The sequence below is a fragment of the Anser cygnoides genome, chromosome 31, assembly GCF_040182565.1.
Source record: "Anser cygnoides isolate HZ-2024a breed goose chromosome 31, Taihu_goose_T2T_genome, whole genome shotgun sequence".
NCBI classification, from domain to species: Eukaryota; Metazoa; Chordata; class Aves; order Anseriformes; family Anatidae; genus Anser; species Anser cygnoides.
In genome coordinates, this window is record NC_089903.1 from 1,348,088 (window position 1) to 1,374,516 (window position 26,429).

General features: G+C 65.8%; 1 protein-coding gene across 1 annotated transcript in view; it reads right to left on the minus strand.

Annotated features, from left to right (window-relative positions):
- The window catches only part of NEURL4 (neuralized E3 ubiquitin protein ligase 4), a 30,863-nt gene extending 4,434 nt beyond the window's left edge, over positions 1 to 26,429 (minus strand). The window contains 29 exon segments of the mRNA XM_066985131.1: positions 381 to 485; positions 991 to 1,081; positions 1,766 to 1,869; positions 1,872 to 1,938; positions 3,838 to 3,932; positions 3,935 to 3,995; positions 5,375 to 5,512; positions 6,290 to 6,430; positions 7,484 to 7,582; positions 8,550 to 8,762; positions 10,165 to 10,253; positions 10,256 to 10,308; positions 11,000 to 11,243; positions 12,328 to 12,497; positions 13,579 to 13,657; positions 13,790 to 13,866; positions 15,279 to 15,471; positions 16,456 to 16,618; positions 16,714 to 16,799; positions 17,986 to 18,167; positions 18,882 to 19,197; positions 19,871 to 19,943; positions 20,710 to 20,798; positions 20,893 to 20,940; positions 20,943 to 21,003; positions 21,959 to 22,417; positions 22,940 to 23,118; positions 23,627 to 24,440; positions 26,133 to 26,429. Of these exon segments, the coding sequence (XP_066841232.1) occupies positions 381 to 485; positions 991 to 1,081; positions 1,766 to 1,869; positions 1,872 to 1,938; positions 3,838 to 3,932; positions 3,935 to 3,995; positions 5,375 to 5,512; positions 6,290 to 6,430; positions 7,484 to 7,582; positions 8,550 to 8,762; positions 10,165 to 10,253; positions 10,256 to 10,308; positions 11,000 to 11,243; positions 12,328 to 12,497; positions 13,579 to 13,657; positions 13,790 to 13,866; positions 15,279 to 15,471; positions 16,456 to 16,618; positions 16,714 to 16,799; positions 17,986 to 18,167; positions 18,882 to 19,197; positions 19,871 to 19,943; positions 20,710 to 20,798; positions 20,893 to 20,940; positions 20,943 to 21,003; positions 21,959 to 22,417; positions 22,940 to 23,118; positions 23,627 to 24,440; positions 26,133 to 26,414 (4,771 nt within the window). The 5' untranslated portion in view covers positions 26,415 to 26,429.

Sequence of the window (26,429 nt, forward strand, 5' to 3'; positions counted from 1 at the left end):
CCCCCCCATATTTTGGGGACCCCCCCAAATTTTCTGCCCCCCCCCCCATTTGTTCCCCCCCTAGATTCTGACCCTCCCCCCCCATTTTTCCTCTCCCTCTCCCAGCTTTTGCCCCCCCCCCCCCCGGTTTTTTTTGCCTCCCCCCACATATTAGGGACCCCCCATATTTTGGGGACCCCCCCCAATTTTGTGCCCTCCCTCAATTGTGCCCCCCCTCCAGGTTCTGCCCCCCCCGTTGTTCCTCCCCCTCCTTCAGCTTTTTTGCCGCTCCCCCGGTTTTTTTTGCCCCCCCCCCCCCCGGATACTGGGGACCCCCCCCCATATTTTGGGACCCCCCTCATATTTTGGGCCCCCCCCCCCCAAATTTTGCCCCCCCTCACCGGGCAGCAGCAGCAGGGCGGTGAAGCGGGCGCAGAGCGCGAGGTAGGCGCAGGGCTGCCGGGGGGGGGCGCGGGGGGGCGCCCAGCACAGGCTCTCCTTCATCCCTGGGGGGGAGGAAAGGGGCGGGGCTTAGCAAGGACACGCCCCCTGCCCCCCCTGCCCCATAGGTGTGGGGTCACCGAGCCCCCCCCATAGATTTGGGGTCAGAGCCCCATAAATTGGGGGTCACAGCCCCACAGATCTGGGGTCCCAGCCCCCCCAGCCCCATAGATGTGGGGTCACCGAGCCCCCCCACCCCACCCCACCCCACCCCGGCCCCACAGATTTGGGGTCACAGCCCCCCGCCCCATAGATGTGGGGTCCCAGCCCCGTAGATTTGGGGTCAAACCCCCCCAGCCCCACAGATTTGGGGTCACAGCCCCCCCAGCCCCATAGATGTGGGGTCATGGCCCCATGGATTTGGGGTCAGACCCCCCCAAGCCCCATAGGTTTAGGGTCCCAGCCCCCTCACCCCATAGATGTGGGGTCCCAGCCCCATAGATTGGGGGTCCCTGAGGCCCCCGCCCCTCCCCAGCCCCACAGATTTGGGGTCGCGCCCCCCCCCCTCACCGTCCACCACGTCGGCCTTCTCCACGTCCCCCGGGCGCGGGCGTCCCCTGCCGTCCCCCCCCACGTCGGCCACGTCCGAGACGATCGTCACCTGGGGGGGGTCAGGGGTCGGGGGTCGGGGGTCAGGGGTCAGGACCCCCAGCATGGGGTCCCTATGACCCCACCCCCCGTCTCTGCTATACCCCCAACCCCCAATCCCCCCAGTTCCCCCATAACCCCCCGACCCTATAACGACCCCACAAATCCCCTATAACCCCCACCTGCTCACACTGCCCATATAAAATCCACCAGCACGCGGCAGGGCTGCGGGACCCCATTCCCCAACCCCCCCCTGACCCCCCCCCCCATTCCTCCTCGATCCCATAACCCCCCCATACCTCCCCCGACCCCATGACCCCCCCGACCCCACAAATCCCCTATAGATCCCCTATACCCCCACCTGCTCACACTGCCCGTACAGATCCACCAGCACGCGGCAGGGCTGCGGGACCCCGTTCCCCAACCCCCCTGACCCCCCCCCATTCCCCCCATTCCCCCCTGACCCCACAACCCCCCGACCCTATAACGACCCCATAAATCCCCTATAAATCCCCTATAGGTACCTGCTCACACTGCCCATATAAACCCACCAGCATGCGGCAGGGCTGCGGGACCCCGTCTCCCCAACCCCCCCCGACCTCCCCCCCCCCCAACCCCCCCCATTCCCCCCCCCATACCCCCCCATACCCCACAACCCCCCGACCCCATAAATCCCCTATAACGACCCCACAAATACCTGCTCACACTGCCCGTACAGATCCACCAGCACGCGGCAGGGCTGCGGGACCCCCGCGGCCACCCCCTGGTCGGCGCCGTCCACGTAGAGGTGCAGCCGCCCCCGTCCAGCAGCAGCCCCAGCACCGTGCCCGCCGGCAGCGCGTCCAGGTTGGGGCCGTAGCAGTCCCGGATCTGGGGGGGGGGGAATAAAATGGGGGTCAGGGGGGCCTGGGGGTCCTGGGGGGCATTGGGGGGTATTGGGGGCTCTGGGGGGTCTTTGGGGGCCTTTGGGGGGCTCTGGGGGAGCAGCGCGTCCAGGTTGGGGCCGTGGCAGTCCCGGATCGGGGGGGGGGAAATAAAATGGGGGGGGTCAGGGGGGGGCCTGGGGGGTCCCGAGGGGGTCCTGGGGGGTTTGGGGGGTATTGGGGGGTTTTGGGGGGTCTTTGGAGACTTGGGGGGCTTTGGGGGATTATGGGGGTCCCGGGGGGCTCTGGGGGCTTCGGGGAAATTGGGGGAGTTTGGGGGCTTGGGGGGTCTGTGGGGAATTTGGGGGGCTTGGGAGGGGGGTGGGGGGGCGTTGGGGGGGTTGGGGGGGCCTGGGGGGTCTTTGGGGGGTAGGGGGGGATTTGGAGGGGTCCAGGGGGCTCTGGGGGTTCTTGGGGGGCTTCGGGTAACTTGGGGGGTCTTTGGGGGTCATCGGGAAGGGTCCTGGGGGGGGTGTCGGGAAGTCCTGGGGGTCTTTGGGGGGCACTGGGGGGCTTTGGGGGGGGCTTTGGGGGTGGGGGGGGCCTGGGGGGCCCTTTGGGGGTCTTTGGGGGTTGGGGGGTGTTTGGGGGGGGCTTCGGGGGGGGGCTTTGGGGGACAATTTGGGGACTTTTTGGGTTTCTTTAGAGAGGTTTTGGGGCTCTTTGGGGTTAATTGGGGTGGTTTTGGGGTCTTCGGGGGCTACTTGGGGCACTCTGGGTTTTTTCCTGGGGGGGAAGTTTTGGGGCCATTTGGGACAGTTTTGGGGCTCTTTGGGGAGCTTTTGGGTCTCTTTGGGGTTACTTAAGGAGGTTTTGGGGCTATTTGGGGTGGGTTTGGGGTCTTTATTTTTTGCGGGGGACAATTTTGGGGCTCTCTGGGGCCATTTGGAGCTGTTTTGGGGCTGTTTTGGGGCAATATGGGGCTATTTGAGGACTGTTTGGGGTTATTTGGGGTTACTTAAGGTGGTTTTGGGGCCATTTAAGGCGTTTTGGGGCGTTTTGGCACCTTTCGGGCGTTGTGGAGGACGCTGCGGCGCTGCAGCAGCTTTGGGTCAATTTGGGTCTATTTGGGGTTGGTTTGGGGCAGTTTGGGGGCTCTTTGGGGCGGTTTGGGGGCACTCTGGGGCTCTTTCAGGACTCCTTGGGGTTGTTTTGGGACTCTTTGGGGTCATTTAAGGCAGTTTTGGGGCTATCTGGGGTGGTTTTGGGGTCTTTGGGATTTTTCGGGGGGACAGTTTTGGGGCTCTTTGGGTCTCTTTGGGGAGGTTTTGGGGCTCTTTGGGGTTAATTGGGGTGGTTTTGGGGTCTTTGGGGCTATTTGGTACAGTTTGGGTTTTTTTGGGGGGACAATTTTGGGGCTCTCTGGCCTGGTTTTGGGGCCATTTGGGACAGTTTGGGGCTTTTTGGGTCTCTTTGGGGCAGTTTGGGGGTTATTTGGGGTTACTTAGGGCAGTTTTGGGGTTATTTGGGGCATTTTTGGGGCGTTTTGGCACCTTTCGGGCGTTGTGGAAGACGCTGCGGCGCTGCAGCAGCTTTGGGGAAGTTTGGGGTGGGTTTGGGGCGGTTTGGGGTCTCTTTAGGGCCATTTGGGGTGGTTTTGGGGCCATTTGGGGCTATTCTGGGACTCTTTGGGGTTACTTAAGGAGGTTTTGGGGCTATTTGGGGTGGTTTTGGGGTCTTTGGGATTTTTTGGGGGGGACAATTTTGGGGCTCTTTGGGGCCATTTGGAGCTGTTTTGGGGCTGTTTTGAGGCCATTTGGGGCTATTTGGGTACTCTTTGGGGTTATTTGGGGTTCCTTAGGGTGGTTTTGGGGTTATTTGGGGCGTTTTTGGGGTGTTTTGGCACCTTTCGGGCGTTGTGGAAGACGCTGCGGCGCTGCAGCAGCCAGGCGGAGCGCTTGACGCCGGCGGCGGAGGCGGGGAAGGGGAAGCGCTCGGGGGGGCCGCGGTGACCCCCAGGGCCAGCGAGGAGCTCCACTGCGGGTTCAGCGCGTCGATCCGCACCTGCGGGCACCCATGGGGGAAAAACCCTAAAAAATCCTAAAAAAAAACTAAAAACGCCCTTAAAAACGCAAAAAACACCCCCCAAAAAACTAAAAACACCTAAAACCCACTAAAAAGAAACTAAAAACACCCTTAGAAACCCTGAAACCCCTAAAAATGCCCCCCCAAAACTAAAAACCCCTAAACCCCCCTAGAAAAACAACTAAAAACACCCTTAAAAACCTTAAAAAAAAAATCCAAAAAAAAATAAACCCCCAAAAGTCCCCAAAAAAACCTAACCCCCCTTAAATCTCCCCTAAAACCCCTTGAAAACCTCCTAAAATAAACAAAAATCCCCTAAAAGTGCCCTGAAAATCCCCTAACCCCCCTAAAAATGCCCTAAAAAACCCTAACCCCCCCCAAAAAAACCTCAAACCCACCTAAAACTCCCCTACAATGCCTGAAACCCCATAAAAATGCCATAAAAGCCCCTAAATACCCCCCTAAACCCCCCCCAAAACCCCTAACCCGCCCAAAACACCTCTCAAAAATGCCCCAGTGACATCAGAGATGGGTTGATGATGTCACACACCCCCTGATGACGTCACCACCCCCCTATGATGTCACACGCCCCCTGGGCCACACCCCTCCCACCCAGACACCACCCCATTGCGCACCCCAGTGACGTCACCCTTGGGGATGACATCACACACCCCCAGTTACATCACCCCCTGGATGACGTCACCCCTGATGATGTCACACCCCTGATGACGTCACACCCCCATGACGTCACCCTTGGGGATGACATCACACATCCCCAATGACATCACCCCCAGGGATGACATCACCCCCCGATGACGTCACATCCCCCCAGTGACGTCACCCCCCCATGACGTCACGCCCCCATGATGTCACCCTTAGAGATGACATCACACATCCCCAATGACATCACCCCCAGGGATGACATCACCCCCCGATGACGTCACATCCCCCAGTGACGTCACCCCCCATGACGTCACGCCCCCATGATTTCACCCTTAGGGATGACATCACACATCCCCAATGACATCACCCCCAGGGATGACATCACCCCCCGATGACGTCACATCCCCCCAGTGACGTCACCCCCCATGACGTCACGCCCCCATGATTTCACCCTTAGGGATGACATCACACATCCCCAATGACATCACCCCAGGGATGACATCACCCCCCGATGACGTCACATCCCCCCAGTGACGTCACCCCCCATGATGTCACGCCCACCACGATGTCACCCTTGGGGATGGCATCACACATCCCCAATGACATCACCCCAGGGATGACATCACCCCACGATGACGTCACACCCCCGATGACGTCACCCCCCGATGACGTCACGCCCCCTATGACGTCACTACCTGGAAGAGGCGGCCGGGCGGCAGCGGCTGGGCCACCAGCACCAGCCCCTGGTTGTAGCTGGAGACGCGCGTGGCCGTGCGGTTCCCGTTGGACAGCAGGATGTTGCGGCCGTGGCTGGGCAGGAAGGTGGGCGGGCCCTGGGGGCGGGGCCGAAAGGGGGCGGGGCCAGAGGGGGCGGGGCCGGAGGGGGCGGGGTCAGAATGGGCGGGGTCGTGGGGGGTGGGGTCCGCAGGGGTGAGGGCAGGAAGGGGTTAACAGGGGCAGGGGTAGCAGGGGCGGGGCAAGGGGGCGGGGCCATAGGAGGCGTGGTCAAGGTGGGGGCGTGGTCACAGTGGGCGTGGTCAAATGGAGGCGTGGTCAAAGGCGGTGGGGGTGCAAGGGGTGGAGTTAAAGGGGTGAGGGCAGGAAGGGGTTAACGGGGGTGGGGTTGGCAGGGGGCGGGGCCAGAGGGGGCGTGGTCAAGGGGCGGGGCCACAATGGGGAGGGGTCAAATGGGGGCGGGGCCAAATGGGTGGGGACACGGGGGCGGGGTCCGCAGGGGTGAGGGCAGGAAGGGGTTAACAGGGGCGGGGTCAAACAGGGGGCGGGGTTAACAGGGGTGGGGGCACCGCCTGGGGACCCCCAGTGCCCCTCCCAGTACCCCCAGTAGCCCCCAGTGCCCCTCCCAGTATCCCCCAATCCATCTCCATCCCCCTCCCAGTACTCCCAGTGCCCCCCATCCAGTCCCAGTAACCCTCAGTGCCCACCATCCCCCTCCCAGTCCCCTCCCAGTAGCCCCCAGTACCCCCCATCCCCCTCCCAGTACCTCCCCATCCCCCTCCCAGTACCCCCAGTGCCCCCCATCCTCCTCCCAGTCCCCCCCGCCCTCCCAGTCCCCTCCCAGTCCCTCCCAGTGCCCCCCCCCCAGGACTCACGGTGGGGGGGGAGGTGGCGGTGGGGGAGGGGCTGGGGGTGGGGGAGGGGCTGGGGGTGCCGCTGCCCCCCCCTCGCCCCCCCGCGCTGACGATGGACACGGCCGTCACCCGCCCGTACAGGTCCAGGGCCACGAAGGCGTTCTGGGGGGGGAGGGGGAGTGACGTCATCACCGTGACGTCATCACCATGACGTCATCACCATGACGTCATCGCCGTGACATCCCCAGGCAGCCCGGTGAGGTCACGCGGTGTGATGATGTCATAGCCCCCCCGCGGTGCTGTGATGTCATTGGTGGGGACGTTCCCCCAGGGGGGAGTGGGAGCGGTGAAGTCATGGCCACGCCCTGTGATGTCATAACCACACCCCGTGATGTCATAGCTGCGACTTGTGATGTCATGGCCACGCCCCGTGATGCCATGGTTGCACCCTGTGATGTCATAATCATGGCCTCTGATGTCATAGCTGTGTCTTATGATGTCATAGCCATGCCCTGTGATGTCACAGCCACGCCTGTGATGTCATAGCCACGCCCAGGTAAAAAGAATGAGGTCAAGGAGTCCCTATGACATCACAGGGGAGCCCCTCCCAGGCCGGATGTGACGTCACGGAAGCCCCGTGACATCAGAGACCTGGTGACATTCCCCAACCCATGACGTCACCCAACCCATGACGTCACCCAACCTGACGACGTCATGCAACTGGTGACATCACCCAGCCCCAGGACATCACCCGACTCGATGACATCACCCGACCCAATGACATCACCCAACGTGATGACATCGCCCAACCCGATGACATCACCTGACCTGATGACATCACCCAACCTGATGACGTCATCCAACCCAATGACATCCCCCAACCCTGTGACATCACCTGACCCGATGACATCACTCAGCGTGATGACATCACCCGACCCGATGACATCACTTGACCCGATGACATCACCCAACGCGATGACATCACCCAACCCTGTGACATCACCTGACCCAATGACATCATCATGACGTCACTGCGATGATGTCACCGCGATGACGTCTCCCAATGAACAAACCCATGGTGGGGGGGGGGGTGTGACATCACAAGGGACGGGTGAGGTCCCGGGGGGGGTGTGACGTCACTGGACAGGTGACGTCACGGGTTGATGACGTCATGGGGTGATGACGTCACGGGGTGATGACGTCACGGGCCGTTACCTTGGCAACGCCGGTGGCCGCGGGCCCCATGTCCTCGCCGTCCACCAGGATGTGCATCGAGTCGTCGGCGCCGCGCCGCACCCCCAGGCGGTTCCCCACCTACGGGGGGGGGGGGCACAGAGGGGTCAGACCCCCCCACACACCTTGTGACACCCCCCAAACCCCCCGGGCCTCCCCCCAGGCCCATTCAGGACCCCCCAAACCTCCTGAAAGAACCCCCAGGACCCCCCAGCCCCCCCAGTCTCACCCAGGCCCCCCCAGAACCCCCCAGAATACTTCAGGACCCCCTGAGCCCTCTGAAAGACCCCTCAGACCCCCACCGTCCCAGTTAGGATCCCCTTGACCCCCCCCAGGACCCCCCAACCCTCTCAGCCCCCTTTAACCCCCCCCAAGACCCCCCCAACACCTCCACAACCCCCTCAACCCCCCCCCAACCTCCCCTCAGACCACTCCCAGAACCTCTCTGGACCCCCCCACAACCCCCTCAGACCCCCCCTAACCCCCCCCCGAGACCCCCTTTGACCCCCCCCCCCCCCCAGGACCCCCCCAACCCCCTCAGACCCCCCTAACCCCCCCCGAAAACCCCTTAACCCCCCCCAGGACCCCCCCCAACCCCCTCAGACCCCCTAACCCCCCCGAAAACCCCTTAACCCCCCCAGGACCCCCCCAACCCCCTCAGACCCCCCTAACCCCCCCCGAGACCCCCTTAACCCCCCCCCAGAACCCCCCAACCCCCTCAGACCCCCCTAACCCCCCCCGAAACCCCTTAACACCCCCCAGGACCCCCCAACCCCCTCAGACCCCCCTACCCCCCCCTCAGCACCCCTTCGACCCCCCGCCAAGACCCCCTTAACCCCCCCCAGGCCCCCCCAGCCCCCTCCCAGCACCTCCCCTGGACCCCCAATACCCCCAGCCCCCCCAACACCCCTCCCAGCCCCCCTTAATCCCCCCCAATACCCCCCAAACCCCCCTCAGCACCCCCCTAACGCCCCCCAGCCCCCCCCCCAAGACCCCCCAGACCCCTCCGAGGACCCCCCCCCCGGCCCCCCCCCCCCCGCTAACTCACGGCCAGCCGCTCGGAGGTTGACCCCGTAGTTGTGGCGGGCGGGGGTCCCGTTGCGGCGCACCTCGGCCCCCGCCACCACCCAGCTGGGGGGCCCGGCAGGTCCAGGAGGGAGGGGGGCAGCGCGGGGGCCGGGGGGCCCTGCCCGGGGGGCAGCGCCGCCAGCCCCACCCGCACCGAGCCCGCCCAGCGCTCGTCCAGCGCCTCGATGCGCACCTGGGCAGCGAGGGGTTAACGCTCGGGGGGCGGGGCTTGGACATCGGGGGGAGGGGCTTAGACCCAATGGGGGCGGGGCCAGCATCAGGCTCCGCCCACCGTTGGTTATTCGCCAGCAGCAGCCCTCCCACCTGCCTGGACACCTCAATTTGCATCTGGGCAACGAGGGGTTAATGTTCGGGGGCGTGGCTAGGGCCCTGGGGGCGTGGCTTGGGCTCAAGGGGGCGTGGCCAGCAGCAGGCCCCGCCCACCGTTGGTTATTCCCTCCCCCACCCGCCCCAATGTGCACCTGGGCAGCGAAGGGTTAACGCTCAGGGGGCGGGGCTTGGGCCCCAGGGGCGGGGCTCGGACCTCCGGGGGCGTGGTTTCCTCCCATCTCCCCGCCCCCATGCAGTGGGCGGGGCCTCGCAGACTGGTGGGCGTGGCCTCCTTCCCGCCTCGTGCACCGTGTCCCCTCCCCTACAGTGGGCGTGGCCTCCCACAGAAGGGGCGTGGCTTCTGGCGTTATGGGCGTGGCCTCCCATACAGGGGGCGTGGCCTCTCTTACCCCTCCCCATTCCCGCTCCTCCCCTCCCAGTGCCCTCCCCTACCCCCACCCCAATGGGACTCCCCCTTGGCTCCGCCCCCAGTGGGCGTGTCCCCCGTGACCCCGCCCCAAACGGGCGTGTCCCCATTAGCCCCACCCTAACTGGGCGTGTCCCCCGATAACCACGCCCACCCCCCCCCCCCCCCCAGTGCCCCTCACTCCCCCGTCACTCACCCCCTCTGACCCCTCCCCCCCCCGGTGGGCGTGCCCCCCGTGACCCCGCCCCAAATGGGCGTGTCCCAAATAGCCCCACCCTAAAGGGGGCGCGTCCCCCAATAACCACGCCCACCCCCTTCCTCCCCCCAGTGCCCCACCCCCCACCCCAACATCACCCCCGCTGCCCCCTCCCCCCCCGGTGGGCGTGTCCCCCGAGGCCCCGCCCCCCGTGGGCGTGTCCCCCGTGACCCCGCCCCCAGTGGGCCTGTCCCCCGTGACCCCGCCCCCAAATGGGCCTGTCCCCATTAGCCCCACCTGAAATGGGCGTGTCCCCATTAGCCCCACCCTTAATGGGCGCGTCCCCCAATAACCTCGCCCACCCCCCCCCCCCCCCCCAGTGCCCCACCCCCCACCCCAACGTCACCCCCTCTGACCCCTCCCCCCCGGTGGGCGTCTCCCCGGTGACCCCACCCCCAGTGGGCGTGACCCCCGTGACCCCGCCCCCAGTGGGCGTGTCCCCCCGTGACCCCGCCCCCAGTGGGCGTGTCCCCCCGTGAACCCATCCCCAGAGGTCGTGTCCCCCCGTGACCCCGCCCCCAAATGGGCGTGTCCCCCCGCGGCCCCGCCCCAGTGGGCGTGTCCCCCCGCGGCCCCGCCCACCTCGAAGAGCTCCCCCGCCCGCAGGTGGCTCCTGCTGAAGACCAGCCCGTGGCTGAAGCCCCCGACCCGCGCCGCGCGCTGCCCCTCCCCGCCAGCGCCACGTTCTGCCCGCAGCTGGCGTGGAAGCGGTGCCGCACCGGGGGGCTGGGGGGGCAACAAAAATTGGGGGGGGGTGGTTAGCGGGGGGGCAGCGAGGGGGGGCAACCCGAGGGGGGGGTACCCGAGGGGGGGACCCGAGGGAGTGCTAATGGGGGAGGGGTACCAAGGGGGGCGGCACCAAGGAGGGGGCACCAGTGGGGGGGGGGACCCGAGGGGGGAGGGCACCAAGGGGGAGGGGACCCAGGGGCGGAGCATCAATGGGGGGGGGGGGACCCGGGGGGGGCATGGAAGCGGTGCCGCACCGGCGGGGGGGGGGGGGGGGGGGGGCAATAAAAATGGGGGGGGTTAGCGGGGGGGGGGAGTACCCGAGGGGGGGGGGACCCGAGGGGGAGCATCAATGGGGGGACCCAGGGGGTAGTAATGGAGGGGGCGGCAATAGGGGGGACATCAATGGGGGGACACAAATGGGGGGACCCGAGCATGGGGGGAGACCCGAGGGGGGCACCAGTGGGGGGACCCAAAAAGGGTTGGGGGGATACCCGGGGGGGGAGGGGGTCCCATCCTATTGGGAGGGGGGTCCCATCCCAGGGGGTCCCACCCTATAGAGGGGGTCCCATCCTATATGGGGGCTTCTGACCCTTGGGGGGGGCTGTTCCCACCCTGGGGGCTCCCTCCCACCTGGGGGGTCCCATCCCTTTTGGGGGGGCTTCCCACCCCATAGTGGGGTGTCCCACCCTACAGAGGGGCTCCCACCCTATAAGGGGGGTCCCACCCCTCGGGGGGGCTGTTCCCATCCCGGGGGCTCCCCCCCCACCCGGGGGCTCCCTCCCAGCGGGGGGTCCCTTGGGGTGCCCCCACCTGGGGATGGGGGCGGGGCCTTGTCGGGGGGCCGGGCCCCAGGCTGTTGTCGGCGGGGCCGGAGGCGCCGGTGAGGGACACCTGGACACACTGCCCGTACAGGTCCACCACCGCGTACACCTCTACGGGACGGGCCCCATGGCACCACGGCCCCACGGCCCCATAACCCCATAACCCCATAGCCCCACAGCCCCATAGCCCCACAGCCCCATAACCCCATGGCCCTATAACCCCATAGCCCCACGGCCCCATAGCCCCATGGCCCTATAACCCTATAACCTCACGGCCCTATAACCCCATAACCCCATAGCAACGCGGCCCCACAGCCCCACGGCCCCATAACCCCATGGCCCCATAACTCCATGGCCCTATAACCCCATGGCCCTATAACCCCATAGCCCCATAGCCCCATAGCCTCCACGGCCCCATAACCCCACGGCCCCATAGCCCCACGGCACCACAGCCCCATAGCCCCCATGGCCCCACAGCACTGCGGCCCCACGGCCCCATAACCCCACGGCCCCATAGCCCCATGGCCCTATAACTGCATGGCCCTATAACCCCATAACCCCACAGCCCCATAGCCCTATAACCCCATGGCCCCACAGCCCCAAAGCCCTGTGTTCCCATAGCCCCAGGGTCCCATAGCCCAATGACCCTATAACCCCATAACCCCATGGCCCTATAACTCCATAACCCCATGTCCCCGTGTCCCCGTAGCGCCACGGCCCCATAACCCCACAGCCCTATAACCCCACAGCCCCGTGCCCCACAGCCCCATGTCCCAATGGCCCCCTGTCCCCATATCCCCCTGACCCTATAACCCCCCCATGACCCCATAACCCCCCGACCCTATAACCCCCCCCCCCATGACCCCATAACCCCCCTGACCCTATAAGGACGCCATAACCCTACCACATCCCATAACCCCCTGACCCCCTGACCCCATGAACTCATGACCCCCTGACCCCATAACCCCATAACCCTATAACCCTCCAACCCTATAACCACCCCCCTGACCCTATAACGGCCCCGTAGCCGGGAGCAGCCCCAAGCAGGCGACGCCCTGGTCAGTGCTGTTATCCCCATCACCCTCCTGACCCCATAACCCTACCATACCCCATAACCCCACAACCCCATAACCCCTGACCCTATAACCCCCCCCCATGACCCCATAACCCCCCCGACCCTATAAGGACCCCGTACCCGGGGGCAGCCCCGAGCAGGCGACGCCCTGGTCCCTGCCGTCGATGAAGTAGCGCAGGTCCCCGCGCGCCGTGCGCATCATCCCGATGCGCGCCCCCGTCCCCAGGGAGTCGAGGTCGCAGCCGTAGTTGTTGCGCAGCGTGTTCCCGTCCTGCATCACCGCCGTGCCGCTGCGGGGACGCGCGGGGACGTTGGGGACATGTGGGGGACAACAGGGGACACGGGGATGGCGGGGGCGTCAGGGGCATCGGGGGCATCGGGGGCATCGGGGGATATGGGGGCAGTAGGGGATATGGGGGCAGGGGGACAGTACGGGGATATGGGGACAATTGGGGACATGGGGACATTTGGGGACAATAGGGGACATGGGGACACTTTGGGGGACATGGGGACATTGGGGACATCAGGGACAGTTGGGGGATATGGGGGACAGGGAGACAGTACGGGGATATGGGGACATTTGGGGACATCGGGGACAGTTGGGGGATATGGGGACATTGGGGACATGGGGACAATACAGGGATATGGGGACAGTATGGGGATATGGGGACAATTGGGGACGTTGGGGACATTTGGGGACAGCGGGGGACAGTAGGGACATGGGGACATTGGGGACATTGGGGACAGTTGGGGGATATGGGGACAGTTGGGGGATATGGGGGCGGGGGACAGTACAGGGATATGGGGACAAGTGGGGACATGGGGACATTTGGGGACAATAGGAGGATATGGGGACATGGGGACATTGGGGACACTTGGGGGATATGGGGACAGTAGGGGATTTTGGGGACAATAAGGGACAATAGGGGACATGGGGGCAGGGGGACATGGGGACAGCTGGGGACCCCAGGGGACAATTGGGGACCAATGGGGACACCCTAGGGCCCCCTTGGGACATTTGGGGACCAATGGGGACAACTGGGGACAGCTGGGGACCCCATGGGGACAATTTGGGGACCCCCAGCGCACAGTTGGGGGCCCCATGAGGACCAATGGGGACACCCTAGGGTCCCTTTGGGGACAGTTGGGGACCAAAGGGGACCCTGGGAACAATTTGGGGACCCCATGGGGACAATTTGGGGACCTCCAGGGGACAACTGGGGACCCCCTGGGGACCAATGGGGACAACTGGGGACCCCACGGGGACCTTTGGGGACACCCTAGGGTCCCTTTGGGGACAGCTGGGGACCAATGGGGACCCTGGGGACAATTTGGGGACCCCTTGGGGACAATTTGGGGACCCCCCCCCCACTGAGCATCCAGGTGTCGTAGTCGATGTCGGTCATGGTGTTGGGGAACTCGAGCTCCTCGGGGCGGATGGCGGTGACACCTGGGGGCGGGGGGCGGGGCCGGCTCAGGCCACGCCCCCTTGTCACCCCCACCCCCCCCAAAAAGTGTCACCCCCCCAAAAGTGTCACCTCCCCCCCCGCAAAGTGTCGTCCCCCCCCCCCACACCGCTCACCGGCCTCGATGGAGCCCGACCAGCGGTCCACCATCTTCTGGATGACGATCTCGAAGAGCTCCCCGTCCCGCAGCGCCCTGGGGGGGGGGGGGAGGGGAGCACCCATGGGTGGGGGGGGTCCATGGGGGGGTGGGGCACCCATGGGGGGGGCACACGTTGGGGGGGGGGGGGGATTATGGGGGGACACCCATGGGGGTCCCACCCGTGGATTTGGGGTTCTAAAACACGACTTTTAGGATCTCCCCAAGGATTTCGGGTTCTAGAGCATGACTTGGGGTTCCAGAACGTGGCTTTGGGGTTCTAGAACGTGAGTTTTGGGTTCCTGGACACGCTTTTTGCGACATCCCCCCCCAATGGAATTTGGGTTCTAGAACATGACTTTTAGGAACCCCCCCCCCCCCCCCCAATAGATTTTGAGTTCTACAACATGGACTTTGGGTTCTAGAACATGACTTTTAGGTTCCTGGATGTGCTTTTTGGGACCCCACCCCCCCCATGGAGTTTGGGTTCCAGGAGATGACTTTTGGGATCTCCCCATGGATTTTGGGTTCTAGAAGACGAGTTTTGGGGTTCCTGGCATGGATTTGGGGTTCCAGGACATAACTTTTAGGATCTCCCCGTGGGAATTTTGTTCCCCCTGTGGATTTTTGGGCTCTAGAAAGTGACTTTTGGGTTCCAGAACATGACTTTCAGGATCTCCCCCTGGGATTTCAGGTTCCCCCCATGGGATTTTGGGTTTCCCCTGGGAATTTCAGGTTCCCCCCATGGTTTTCAGGATCCCCCCCCGGGGATTTTGGGTTCTAGGACCTGATTTTTGGGTTCCCGTAGGTTTCATGATCCCAGGCACAAATTTAAGGATCCCCCCATGGATTTTGGGTTCCTAGACATAACTTTTTGGTTCCAGGACATGACCTTTGGGGTCTCACTCTTGGATTTTGGGTTCTAGAACATGAGTTTTACGGTCCCTGGCATGGATTTGGGGTTCCAGGACATGACTTTTAGGATCCTCCCTGGGATTTCGGGTTCCCCCCATGGCTTTCAGGTTCCCCCCTGGATTTGGGGTCCCCCCCCCAGATTTTGGGGTTCCCCCCTGGATTTGGGGTTCTAGAGCATGACTTTTAGGATCTCTCCCCTGGGAGTTCAGGTTCCCCCTGGGAATTTTGGGTTCCCCCCGGGAATTTCAGGTCCCACCCTGGGAATTTTGGGTTCCCCCCTCGATTTAGGGGTTCCTCCCTGGATTTTGGGGTTCCCCCCACTTGGATCTGGGGTTCCCCGCCTGGATTTTTGGGTTCTAGACTGACTTTTAGGATCTCTCCCCTGGGATTACGGGCTCCCCCTGCGAATTCTGGATTCCCCCCAGGAATTCCAGGTCCCACCCTGGGAATCGCGGTTCCCCCCTGGATTTTAGGGTTCTCCCCCTGGATTTTAGGGTTCCCCCCCTGGATTTTTGGGGTTCCCCCCCCCCGGGGGGCTTTTCGGGGTGGCCGACCGGTTGGAGACGACGATGGCGTCGTTGAACTCGGCGCGGCAGTTCTGGCGCAGCGCCGTGCGGCCCCCGTTGGTGAGCAGCGCGTTGGCCCCGTGCCGCCGGTGGAAGCGCAGGTCGCTGGCCGACCCCCCCGCCGGGGGGGGGCTCTCGGGGGTCCCGGGGGAGCCCCCCGACGAGCCCTCGGACGGCGGGTCTGGGGTTGGGGGGGGGGGGGGGGCTGAAAGCAGGTGACGTGGCCCTGGGGACCCCCCCCCCAGTGTCCCCAAGCCCCCTAGGACCCCCCCCCCCAATAACCCCAAATCCTCACCCCAGTTCCCCCCCCAACTTCCCCAATGCCCCCCCGAGCCCCCCCAGTACCCCCTCCCACTCCCCCAATTCCCCCAAATACCCCCCAAATCTCCCAATATCCCCCCTCAACCCCCCCAATCGCCCCCAACCCCCCCTCCCACCCCCCCAAAATCCCCCCCCAATTACCCCATCTCCCCCCAATGCCCCCCAAATGCCACCCCCAAATCCCAATTACCCCCCATCTGCCCCCAAATCCCCCCAATTTCCCCCCAAATCCTCCCCAATTCCCCCCAACCCCCCCCATGCCCCCTCCCACCTCCTCAAATCCCCCCCAAATCCCCTAATATCCCCCCCCAACCCCCTCCCACCCCCCAAATTCCCCCCAAACCCTCCCAATTACCCCCAATACCCCGTCAATTACCCCCCAACTGCCCCCAAATCCCCCCAATTCCCCCCCAAACCCCCCTCCCTCGCCCCTCAATTCCCCCCAGCCCCCCCAAATCCCCCCCCCAATATACTCCCCCCCCCAAATTACCGCCGTCCCCCACGATGGTGGCCTGCGCCGCCTGCCCCAATACCCCCCAATAGCTCCCCAATAACCCCCTAAATCCCCCCAATACCCCCTCCCACCCCCGAAATGCCCCCAAATCCCCCCCAAACCCCCTCCCAAGCCCCCCCAGCCCCCCCAAATCCCCCCCATATTCCCCCCCCCCCAAATTACCGCCGTCCCCCACGATGGTGGCCTGCGCCGCCTGCCCCAATACCCCCCAATAGCCCCCAATACCCCCCTAAATCCCCCCAATACCCCCCTCTCACCCCCCAAACCCCCTCCCAAGCCCCCCAGCCCCCCCACATTTCCCCCCCCCGTGCCCCCCCCCCCCCAAATTACCGCCGTCCCCCACGATGGTGGCCTGCGCCGCCTGCCCGTAGAGGTCGACGACGGCGTAGACGCCGGGGGGCACGTTCCAGGCGGCGGGGCCCTGGGGGGTCCCGTTGACGAAGAAGTGCAGGGTGCCGTCCGCCCGCCGCACCACCCCCACCGTGTCCCCCGCCTGCAGGGACACCCGTGGGTGGGGGGGGTCACGCCCCCACCCCAAGGACCCCCGGGACCCCCCTCTCCCACCCGCCCCCACCCATGGGCGCCCACCTTGAGGCGGTCGAGGTTGTGGCCGTACTCGTCCAGCACCGTGGTGCCGTTGTGCATCACCCCGTTGCCCGTCATCATCCAGGTGCCTGCGGGGTGTTTTGGGGGGGGGGGTTGGGGTTTTTGGGGGGGTTTTGGGGTTTTCGGGGGGTTTGGGGGTTTTTTTTGGGGGGTCACGGTGGGGTTTGGGGTTGGGGGGGGCTTGGGGATCTCAGGATGGAGGATACGGGGGTCGAAAAACGCATGGAGGTGGTGGGGAGCCCGTGGAGACCCCGTAAGGACGTTGGGGACCCCAAGGAGATGTTGGGGACCCCATGGGGACCCCATAAGGACATCGGGGACCCCTCAAAGACCCCGTAAGGACACTGAAGATGCCATAAGGATGTTGAAGACCCCTTGAGGACCCCATAATGATGCTGAGGACCCCCTAAGGATGTTAACGACCCCCTAACGATGCCAAGGACCTCATAGGGACCCCATAAGGATGCTGAGGACCCCCTGAGGACCCCATACAGACATTAAGGACCCCATAAGGATGTCGGGAACCTCTTGAGGACCCCCTAATGATACTGATGACCCATGGAGATGTTGGGAACCCCATGGAGATGTTGTGGACCCCATAAGGACAATGAGGACCCCATGAAAACCCCATAATGATGCTAAGGACCCCATAAGAACATTAGGAACCCCATGGAGACCCCATAAGGTTGTTGGGGACCCCATAAGGCATTGAGGACCCCGTAATGATGCTGAGGACCCCCTGGAGATGTTGGGAGCCCCATGGAGAAGTTGTAGACCCCATGGAGACCCCATGAGGACGATGAGGACCCCATGGGGACCCCATAATGATGCTGAAGACCCCGTAATGATGCCAAGGACCACCTGGGTACCCCATAATGACGCTGAGGACCCCCCTGGGGACCCCATACGGACAATGAGGACTCCATAACGGTGTTGGGAACCCCTTGAGGACCCCCTGATGATGCTGAGGACCTCATGGAGATGTTGTAGACCCCATGGAGACCCCATAAGGACGACGAGGACCCCGTGGGGACCCCCCAGGGACCCCATACGGACAATGAGGACTCCATAAGGACGTTGGGAACCCCTTGAGGACCCCCCTAATGATGCTGAGAACCCCATGGAGATGTTGGGAACCTCATGGAGAGCCCATAAGGACGACGAGGACCCTGTGGGGACCCCATAATGATGCCGAGGACCCCGTAATGATGCCGAGGACCCCCTGAGGACCCCCTGGGGACCCCCCCCGCCCACCTGAGCGCAGGTTGGTCATGGTGGAGGGCAGCTGGAGGCGCGCGGGGCTGTGCGTGGTGACCCCGATCTCGATGGAGCCGGCCCACTTGGGCACCGTGCGGTCCAGGCGCACCGTGAACACCTCCCCGTCCCGCAGCGCCCGCGCGCTCAGCACCACCCCGTGGTTGAAGTCGTCCGTGGCGCTGCGAGGACGTGGGGGGGTCACCGAGGGCCCCCCCCCCAGCACCCGTGGGACCCCAGAACCCCTCCAACCCCAATAGCCCCCCCTCCCCATCCCAATAAACCCCCACCCAGCCCCGTCCCACAGCGCCCGCGCGCTCAGCACCGCCCCGTGGTTGAAGTCGTCCGTGGCGCTGGGACACCACGGGGGGGTCACCAAGGGGCCCCCCGGCACCCATGGGCCCCCAAAACCCCCCTAGCCCCCCCAATAAACCTCCACAACCCCAACGCCCCCCCAATGCTCCCCCAAGTCCCCCAAATGTCCCCACCGCATCCCCAATAGCCCCCCAATGCCCCCCCATCCCCAGTGTGCCCCCCCCACAAAGCTCCCCCCGTCCCCAATGTCCCCCACCCAATAACCTCCCCAGACCCCCAATATCCCCCCCAGACCCCCAACACCCCCCAATCCCACTCCCAACATCCCCAATACCCCCCAGACCCCCCAACCCCCCCAGTATTCCTCCAAAATCTTCCCCCCCATACCCCAATCCCCCCCAATCCCCCCATCCCCAATAACCCTCCAAGACCCCCAATATCCCCCCAAAATCACCCCCCAGAGCCCCACTCACCCCAATCCCCCACCAGACCCCCAATATCCCCCCAAAATCTTCCCCCCCAGACCCCGAACACCCCCTAATGCCCCCCCCGACCCCCCCAAGACCACCCCCAAAACTCACTGCGGCCGCAGCGCCGTGCGCCCCTCGTTGACCACCGCCGCCTTCTGCCCGCAGTTGGGGTGGAAAAGGAGCCGGGGGGCTCCGGAGAGGGGAGGGGCCGGCACCGGGGCTGGGGGGGGGCCGGGGGGGACCACGGCGGGGGGGGCGGGGGTCCCGTTTCGTCGCCCCCCCTCGGGGGACAGGGCGCGCAGGATGGCGTTGTTGCGGCGCAGGCGGTCGCTGGGGTTGTGGCCGTGCACAATGGTCACCTTGGCCGCCATCCCGTAGAGGTCCACCACCCCGTACAGCACCGGCGGCGTCACCGGGGCCGCCACCCCTGGGGAGGGGGACACTGGGGGGTCACCTTGTGGGGGGGGGGTCTGGTGTCCCACCCCCGCGTCACCCCGTGGCACCCCAAAGCGTCCCAAAACCACCCGAGGTCTTGGGTTGGGGTCAACGTTGGGTTGGGGTCAACGGGATGAGGGCAAAAATGTCATCGATGGTCAATGTTGGGAGATCCCGATCACGTCATGATGACATCAGCGACGTCATCGGTGTCACAACTTCACCCAGGGGTCTCCTGTCCCCCACCCCAAGTCACCCCGTGGCACCCCAAAGCGTCCCGAGCACACCCCAGGTCTTGGGTTGGGGTCAACGTTGGGTTGGGCTCAACGGGATGAGGGCGAAAACGTCATCGATGGGCAACGTTGGGAGGTCCCGATCGTGCCACGATGACATCAGTGACGTCATCAGTGTCACGACATCACCCAGGGCCACCACGAGTGGGACAACGTCACCGTGTCCCCCCCGGGGACCTCCGTGCCCCCCGCATGACTGCATCCCGTTGACATGGACAACGCCACGAAAACATCACCCAAGGGCACCGCGTCCCTTTGGTGTCCCCACGCCCCACGTCCCTGACCCCCCCGCGTCCCCCCCCGTGTCCCCCCATGTCCCCAGTGTCCCCACGCCCCCCGTGGCCCCCCCGTGGCACCCCCCCGCGCCCCCACCTTGGTCAACGCCGTTGATGTAGAAGTGCAGCGCGTTGTTGGCCTTCCTCGTCAGCCCGATGTGGTCCCCTTCCTGTGAGGGGGGGGGGACATGGGGGACCCGAGAAGCCCCCCAAAATATGAGGGACCCGAGAACCCCCCCAAAAAATGGGGGGACCCCCGGGGGGCTCCCAACAACCCCCCCAGAGAGTTAAGGAGGGCCCCAGGTGCAGATTTTTGGGGGCGTTTGGGGTCATCCCTCCCTCAATGAGAGGGGATTTGGGGGTCCAGGGTGGGGAGGGCACTTGGGGGTCCTGGGGGGGGTACTTGGGGGCCCCCCCATAATTGGGAGATCCCTCTCTAATTTGGGGTCCCCCCCTCAATTTGGGGACCCCCCCCAGTTTGAGGCTGCCCCATTCCAATTTGGGGACCCTCCCCCAAATTTGTCCCCCCCCCCCCCAATTTGGGGCTGCTCCCCCTCAGTTTGGGGATCCCCCCAATTTAGGGAAGACCAAATTTAGGAAAAAATTAATGGCGGGGGGGGGGGGCACGAAGGATTTGGACCCCCCCTCCCCGTTAACAAGGAAGGATTTGGAGGTACAGCACCACCCCCTCTCCATTCTGGGGGGCTTTTGGGGACCCCCCCAATAAAAAATAAATGGGGAATGGTCCGGAACCCCCCCCCCACTAAAAATCAAATTGGGGGGGGGGAGCACAAAAGACTTGGACTCCTTCATCCTCCCATTAACCAACAAGGGGGGATTGGGGGGCACGGCGCCGCCCCCTCCCCAGGCCGGGGGGGGTTTTGGGGACCCCCCCCCATGAAAATTAAATTGGGGGGGGGTCCGGGGGGGGGGCACCTGCAGCTCGTCCAGGCTGAACTCGCAGTACTCGCGCCGCGTCCCCTTGCCGTTGGTGAGGATCCCGCAGCCGCTCATCATGATGGTGCCTTGGGGGGGGGGGGGGAGTCAGGGGGAGTTAATTAGGGTGTCGTTAATCGGGGAGGGGGTTAATTGGGGCATTAATTAGCAGGGGGGGCCCACCGGAGCGCAGGTTGGTCATGGTGGCCGGGTACTCGAGGCTGTTGGGTTGTGCGCCGTCACCCCGATCTCAATGGAGCCCGACCACTTGTCCACCAGCTTGTCGATGCGGATCTGGGGGGGGGGGGGGCACGTTGGGACCCCCCCCAAACAGCCCCTAGGAGCCCCCTGACACCCCAACCTGCCCCCCGGCCCTCCTCCAACCCCCCCCAGCCCCCCCCAAGACCCCCTAGGACCCCTCTCAAATCCCCCACAGGCTTCCCCAACCCCCCCCAAATCCCCCCCAGGCCCCCCCCAAATGCCCTCTATGACCCCCAATCCCCCCCTAGCTCCCCCCTGACTCCCCAAGCCCCCCCAGTCCCCCCTAGGACCCCTCTGACCCCCCCTATCCCCCCCTAATGCCCCCCAGCACCCCCATAGGACCCCCAAATCCCCCCCCCAGGACACCCCTAAGCCCCCCAACCCCCCCTAGGGCTCCCCTAAGCCCCAAAATCCCCCCCAGGACCCCTCTGACACCCCTCAAATCCCCCCAAGGCACCCCCAAATCCCCCCTAGGACCCCCAAATCTTCCCAAGGACCCCTCTGACTCCCCCCAACCTCCCCTAAATCCTTCCCGGCCCCCCTTAGGACCCCCATAATCCCCCCTAAAACCCCTATGTCACCTCTGGGACCCCCCAAATCCCCCCCTAGCACCCCCCTGACCCCACTTGGACCCCAAGATCTCCCCTAGGCCCCCCTAAGCCCCCCAAATCCCCTCCTAGGACCCCTCTGACCTCCAGAAATCCCCCCCAGGACCCCCCTTAGGACCCCCAAATCCCCCCAAATCCCCCCTGGGACCCCCTAATCCCCCCCTAGGACCCCCAAATCCCCCCTAGGACCCCCCTAACCCGCACCCAGACCCCCCAAATCCCCCCTAGGCCTCCCAATCCCCCCCTAGGACCCCCAAATCCCCCCAAATCCCCCCTGGGACCCCCCAGTCCCCCCCTGGGACCCCCAAATCCCCCCAAATCCCCCCCTAGGACCCCCAAATCCCCCCCTAGGACCCCCCCAGGCCCCCCCCCCGGCCCACCTCGAACATCTCCCCGTCGCGCAGGGGCCGGTTGGTGAGCACGACGCCGTTGTTGAACTCGTCGAGGGGCCGCCGGCGCTCGGCCGTCTTGTGCCCGTTGCTCAGCTTGATGAGCGCCCCGCACTTCTCGTGGAACAGCAGCGCCTCGTTGGACAGCGACGGCCCCGCCCACGCCCCGCCTACCGGGGGGCGGGGACACGTCGGGACACGCCCCCCTTGCACACCGAGGCCACGCCCATCGAGGAGAGGCACCCCCCCCCCCCCCCACCCACAAACTCTCAGGGCTGTGGCAAGGAAAGGGTTAACTCCATTTCCCCGGGGTGGACACGCCCCTCCCGGATAGACCACGCCCCCTTGGATAGACCACGCCCCCTTCGCGCCTGGGCCACGCCCACCACGGAGAAGCCCCGCCCCCCACCACACTGTGGGACGTGGCAATGAAAGGGTTAACCCCATCCCCTATGAGCGACACGCCCCCTTGATAGACCCCCGCCCCCTTGGTGGGCACGCCCCCTTCCACGGCTGGGCCACGCCCACCAGGAAGAGAGACCCCGCCCCCTGGCACTCTTAGGGCTGTGGCAAGGAAAGGGTTAACCCCGTCCCCAAGGGCGGGGCACACCCCCCGGGTAGACCACGCCCCCTCCGGGCGGACACGCCCCCCGAGTTAGCCACGCCCCCTCGGGATGGACACGGCCAATCCAGAACAAGCCCCGCCCCCCAGGACAAGCCCCGCCCAATCCCTTGCTGCAGGTATGGGCAGGGAAGCCCCGCCCCATACGCCCGGACACGCCCCCAGGGCGGGGCCTCCCCCATTCATTGCATCAGGGCGTGGCAGCGGAAGCCCCGCCCCCTGCATAAAGCCCCGCCCCCTTACACAAGACCCCACCCCCCGCCTCACCTATAGGGGAATACAGGGGTGGAAGCCCCGCCCCCTGCAGCAGGCCCCGCCCCCAGGAATAGACCACGCCCCCCGCACCGAACCCCGCCCCCTGTATGGTTGGCCACACCCCCTTCGGGATTGGCCCCGCCCCTTTTGCGCCTGGCCCCGCCCCCTCCGGGTCTGGCCCCGCCCCCACTCACCCTCGGGGGGTCGAGGCCCTCCAGGAACCGGTCGGGGCGGGGCTGGGGCCGGGGGGGCGCCGGGGCAGGGGGGGGCAGCGCTGGGGGGGGGGAGGGGGGGGTGAGACAGAGCCCCCAACCCCCCCCCAATGTGCCCCCCCCCCCAAACTGACCCCAAAACCCCCCCAAAAAGCCCCAAAGCCCCCCAATTCCCCCCCAATGCCCCCATTCCTCCCCCCAGACCCCCCCCAAATCCCCCAGACACCCCCAGGCCCCCTCCAACCCCCCCCCAAACCCCTCTTGGACCCCCCCATAGCCCCCCCCAACCCCCAAATTCCCCCAACCCCCTCCACCCCCCCAGACTCCCCCAACAGCCTCCCCCAAATCCCCCACCCCCCCAGAAGCCCCCCCAAACCCCCTCCATCCCCCCCAGACGCCCCCCAAGACCCCCCAATCCCCCCCAGACCACCCATCCCCCTCCCCACCCCCCCAAATCCCCCCATCCCCCCTCCCCAGACCACCCCCAACCCCCCATCCCCCTCCCCAAATGCCCCCCAACCTCCCCAGACCCCCCCCAAATCCCCCCCCCCGACCCCCCCCCCCACTCACGCAGCAGCCCCCTCCCATGCGCACCAGCACCGGGCCGGGGGGAGGGCCCCTCCGCCGGGACCCCTCCCGTCGCGGGCGTGTCCACCGGAGCCACGCCCATCGGGGGCGTGTCCGTTGGGGCCGCGCCCGGTGGGGGCGTGGCCGGCGGGGGCGTGGCCGCGGTGGGCGTGGCCAGCAGGGGCAAGTCCACGGGGGTGTCCATAGGGGCGTTGGTTATCGGGGCGTGGTTTATCGGGGCGTGGCTCATTAGGGCGTGGTTTATCGGGGCGTGGCTTGTTGGGGCGTGGCTCGTTGGGGCGTGGTTTATCGGGGCGTTGGTTATCGAGGTGTGGTTTATCGGGGCGTGGCTCGTTGGGGCGTGGTTTATCGGGGTGTTGGTTATCGAGGTGTGGTTTATCGGGGCGTGGTTTATCGGGGCGTGGCTTATCGGGGCGTGGCCGTCGGCGAGGGGCGGGGCCTCGTCCCCCGGCTGGGCGGGGCCGACGACGGTGACCTGGGTGCACTTGCCGTAGAGGTCGACGACGGCCCAGACGCGGGGGGGGAGCCCGGCGGCCGCCACCCCCCAGTCGCGGCCGTTGACCCAGAGGCGCAGCTCGCCCCCGGGGGTCGCCTGCACCCCGACGCGGTCGCCCTCGGCCAGGGCGTCGAGGTCGGGCCCGAAGTCGTCGCGCAGCGAGCGGCCGTCGCGCAGCACCGAGCACCCCGACACCACCCAGGAGCCCCCCCGCAGCCCCGTGGCGCTGCTGGGGAAGTCGAGCTCGGCCGGGTCCAGCGCCGTCACCCCCACCTCGATGGAGCCGCTCCACGAGTTCACCTGCCCGGGGGGGGGGGCAAGGAGTAAGTGGGGGGGGGGGTTGGGGGGGGAATTGGGGGGTTGGGGGGGGAATTGGGGGGGTTATGGGGGGGAATTGGGGGGGTTATAGGGGGAATTGGGGGCTCTGGGGGGGATTATAGGGAGCCACGTGACAAATTCACCTGGGGGGGGGCAAGGAGTAAATCTGGGGGGGCTAGGGGGGGTTAGGGGGGGAATTTTGGGGGGTTTGGGGGGAGATTAGGGGGTTATAGAGGGGAAATAGGGGGTTATGGGGGGGATTTGGGGGGGTTATAGGGAGCCGCACCACACGTTCACTTGCCGGGGGGGGCAAGGAGTAATTTTGGGGGGGGTTGGGGGGGGTTATGGGGGGAATTGGGGGGTTTGGGGGGAGATTGGGGGGGGTTATGGGGAGAATTGGGGGGGTTGGGGGGAGATTAGGCGGTTATAGGGGGGAATTGGGGGGATTTGGGGGTGTTACAGGGAGCCGCTCCACGAGTTCACCTGCCCGGGGGGGTGAGGGGGGGGCAAGGAGTAAGTTTGGGGGGGGGTTGGGGGGGGGAAATGGGGGGGTTTGGGGGGGAATTGGGGGGTTTGGGGGAGATTAAGGGGTTATGGGGGGGGTTGGGGGACTTACAGGGGGTTATGGGGGGGGTTGGGGGGTTACAGGGAGCCACTCCACGAGTTCACCTGCCCAGAGCGAGGGGGGGCAAGGAGTAAGTTTGGGGGGGTTATGGGGGGGTGGAATTGGGGGTTTATGGAGGGAATTGGGGGGGGTTATGGGGGGAAGTGGGGGGGTTTGGGGGGGCGTTGGGGGGGTTATGGGGGGAATTGGGGGGGAGTTATAGGGAGCCACTCAACAAATTCACCTGGGGGGGGGGCAAGGATTAAATTTAGGGGGGGTTGGGGGGGGAATTGGGGGGGGTTGGGGGGGTTACAGGGGTTCATGGGGGGGATTTGGGGGGGTTACAGGGGGCTGCCCCACGAGCTTACCTTGGGGGGGGGGATATAAAATTATGGGGGGGTTGGGGGAGTTTAGGGGGGGGAATTTGGGGGTTACGGGGGGCAATGGGGCCACGTCAGGGCTCGGTCCTCAGGCCCGTCCCAGTCCCCTCCCAGTGTCCCCCAGTCCCCTCCCAGTCCCTCCCAGTCCCCTTCCATCTCCCTCTATCCCCTCCCAGTCACTCCCCATCCCCTCCCAGTGCCCCCCAGTCTCTCCAGTTCCCTTCCATCTCCTCCTACCCCCTCCCAGTGCCCCCCAGTCCCCTTCCATCTTCTCCTATCCCCTCCCATCCCCTCCCAGTCCCTCCCCATCCCTTCCCAGTACCTCCCAGTGCCTCCCAGTCCCTCCCAGTCCCCTTCCATCTCTCTCTATCCCCTCCCAGTCCCTCCCCATCCCCTCCCAGTGCCCCCCAGTCCCTCCCAGTCCCCTTCCATCTCTATCTATCCCCTCCCAGTCCCTCCCCATCCCCTCCCAGTCCCTCCCCATCCCCTCCCAGTGCCCCCCAGTCCCTCCCCATCCCCTCCCAGTGCCTCCCAGTCCCCTCCCAGTGCCTCCCAGTCCCCTCCCAGTGCCCCCCAGTCCCCTTCCATCTCCCTCTATCCCCTCCCAACCCCTCCCCACCCCCTCCCCATCCCCTCCCAGTGCCCCCCAGTCCCTCCCAGTCCCCTCCCAGTGCCCCCCCCCCCCCCCACCTTGCGGTCGATCCTGACGGTGAAGACGCTGCCGGGGGCGAGGGGCCGGCGGCTCAGCACCAGCCCGTGGTTGAATTCCTGCCCCGGCTGGGCCCGGGCCGCGCTGCGCCCCCCCCTCGACAGCGCCACCAAGCGCCCGGTGCGGGGGTGCAGCTCCCCGGGGCCGGGGGGGGCCGGGGGGGGACCCCCGAGGGGGGGGCCGCCCCCGCCTTCCCCCTCGCCCTCCCCCTCGGCCCCGCTCCCGGCCCCGCCGCCCGCAGCGCTGGGGCCCGGCGCCGCCATCGCGATCCCGGCGCC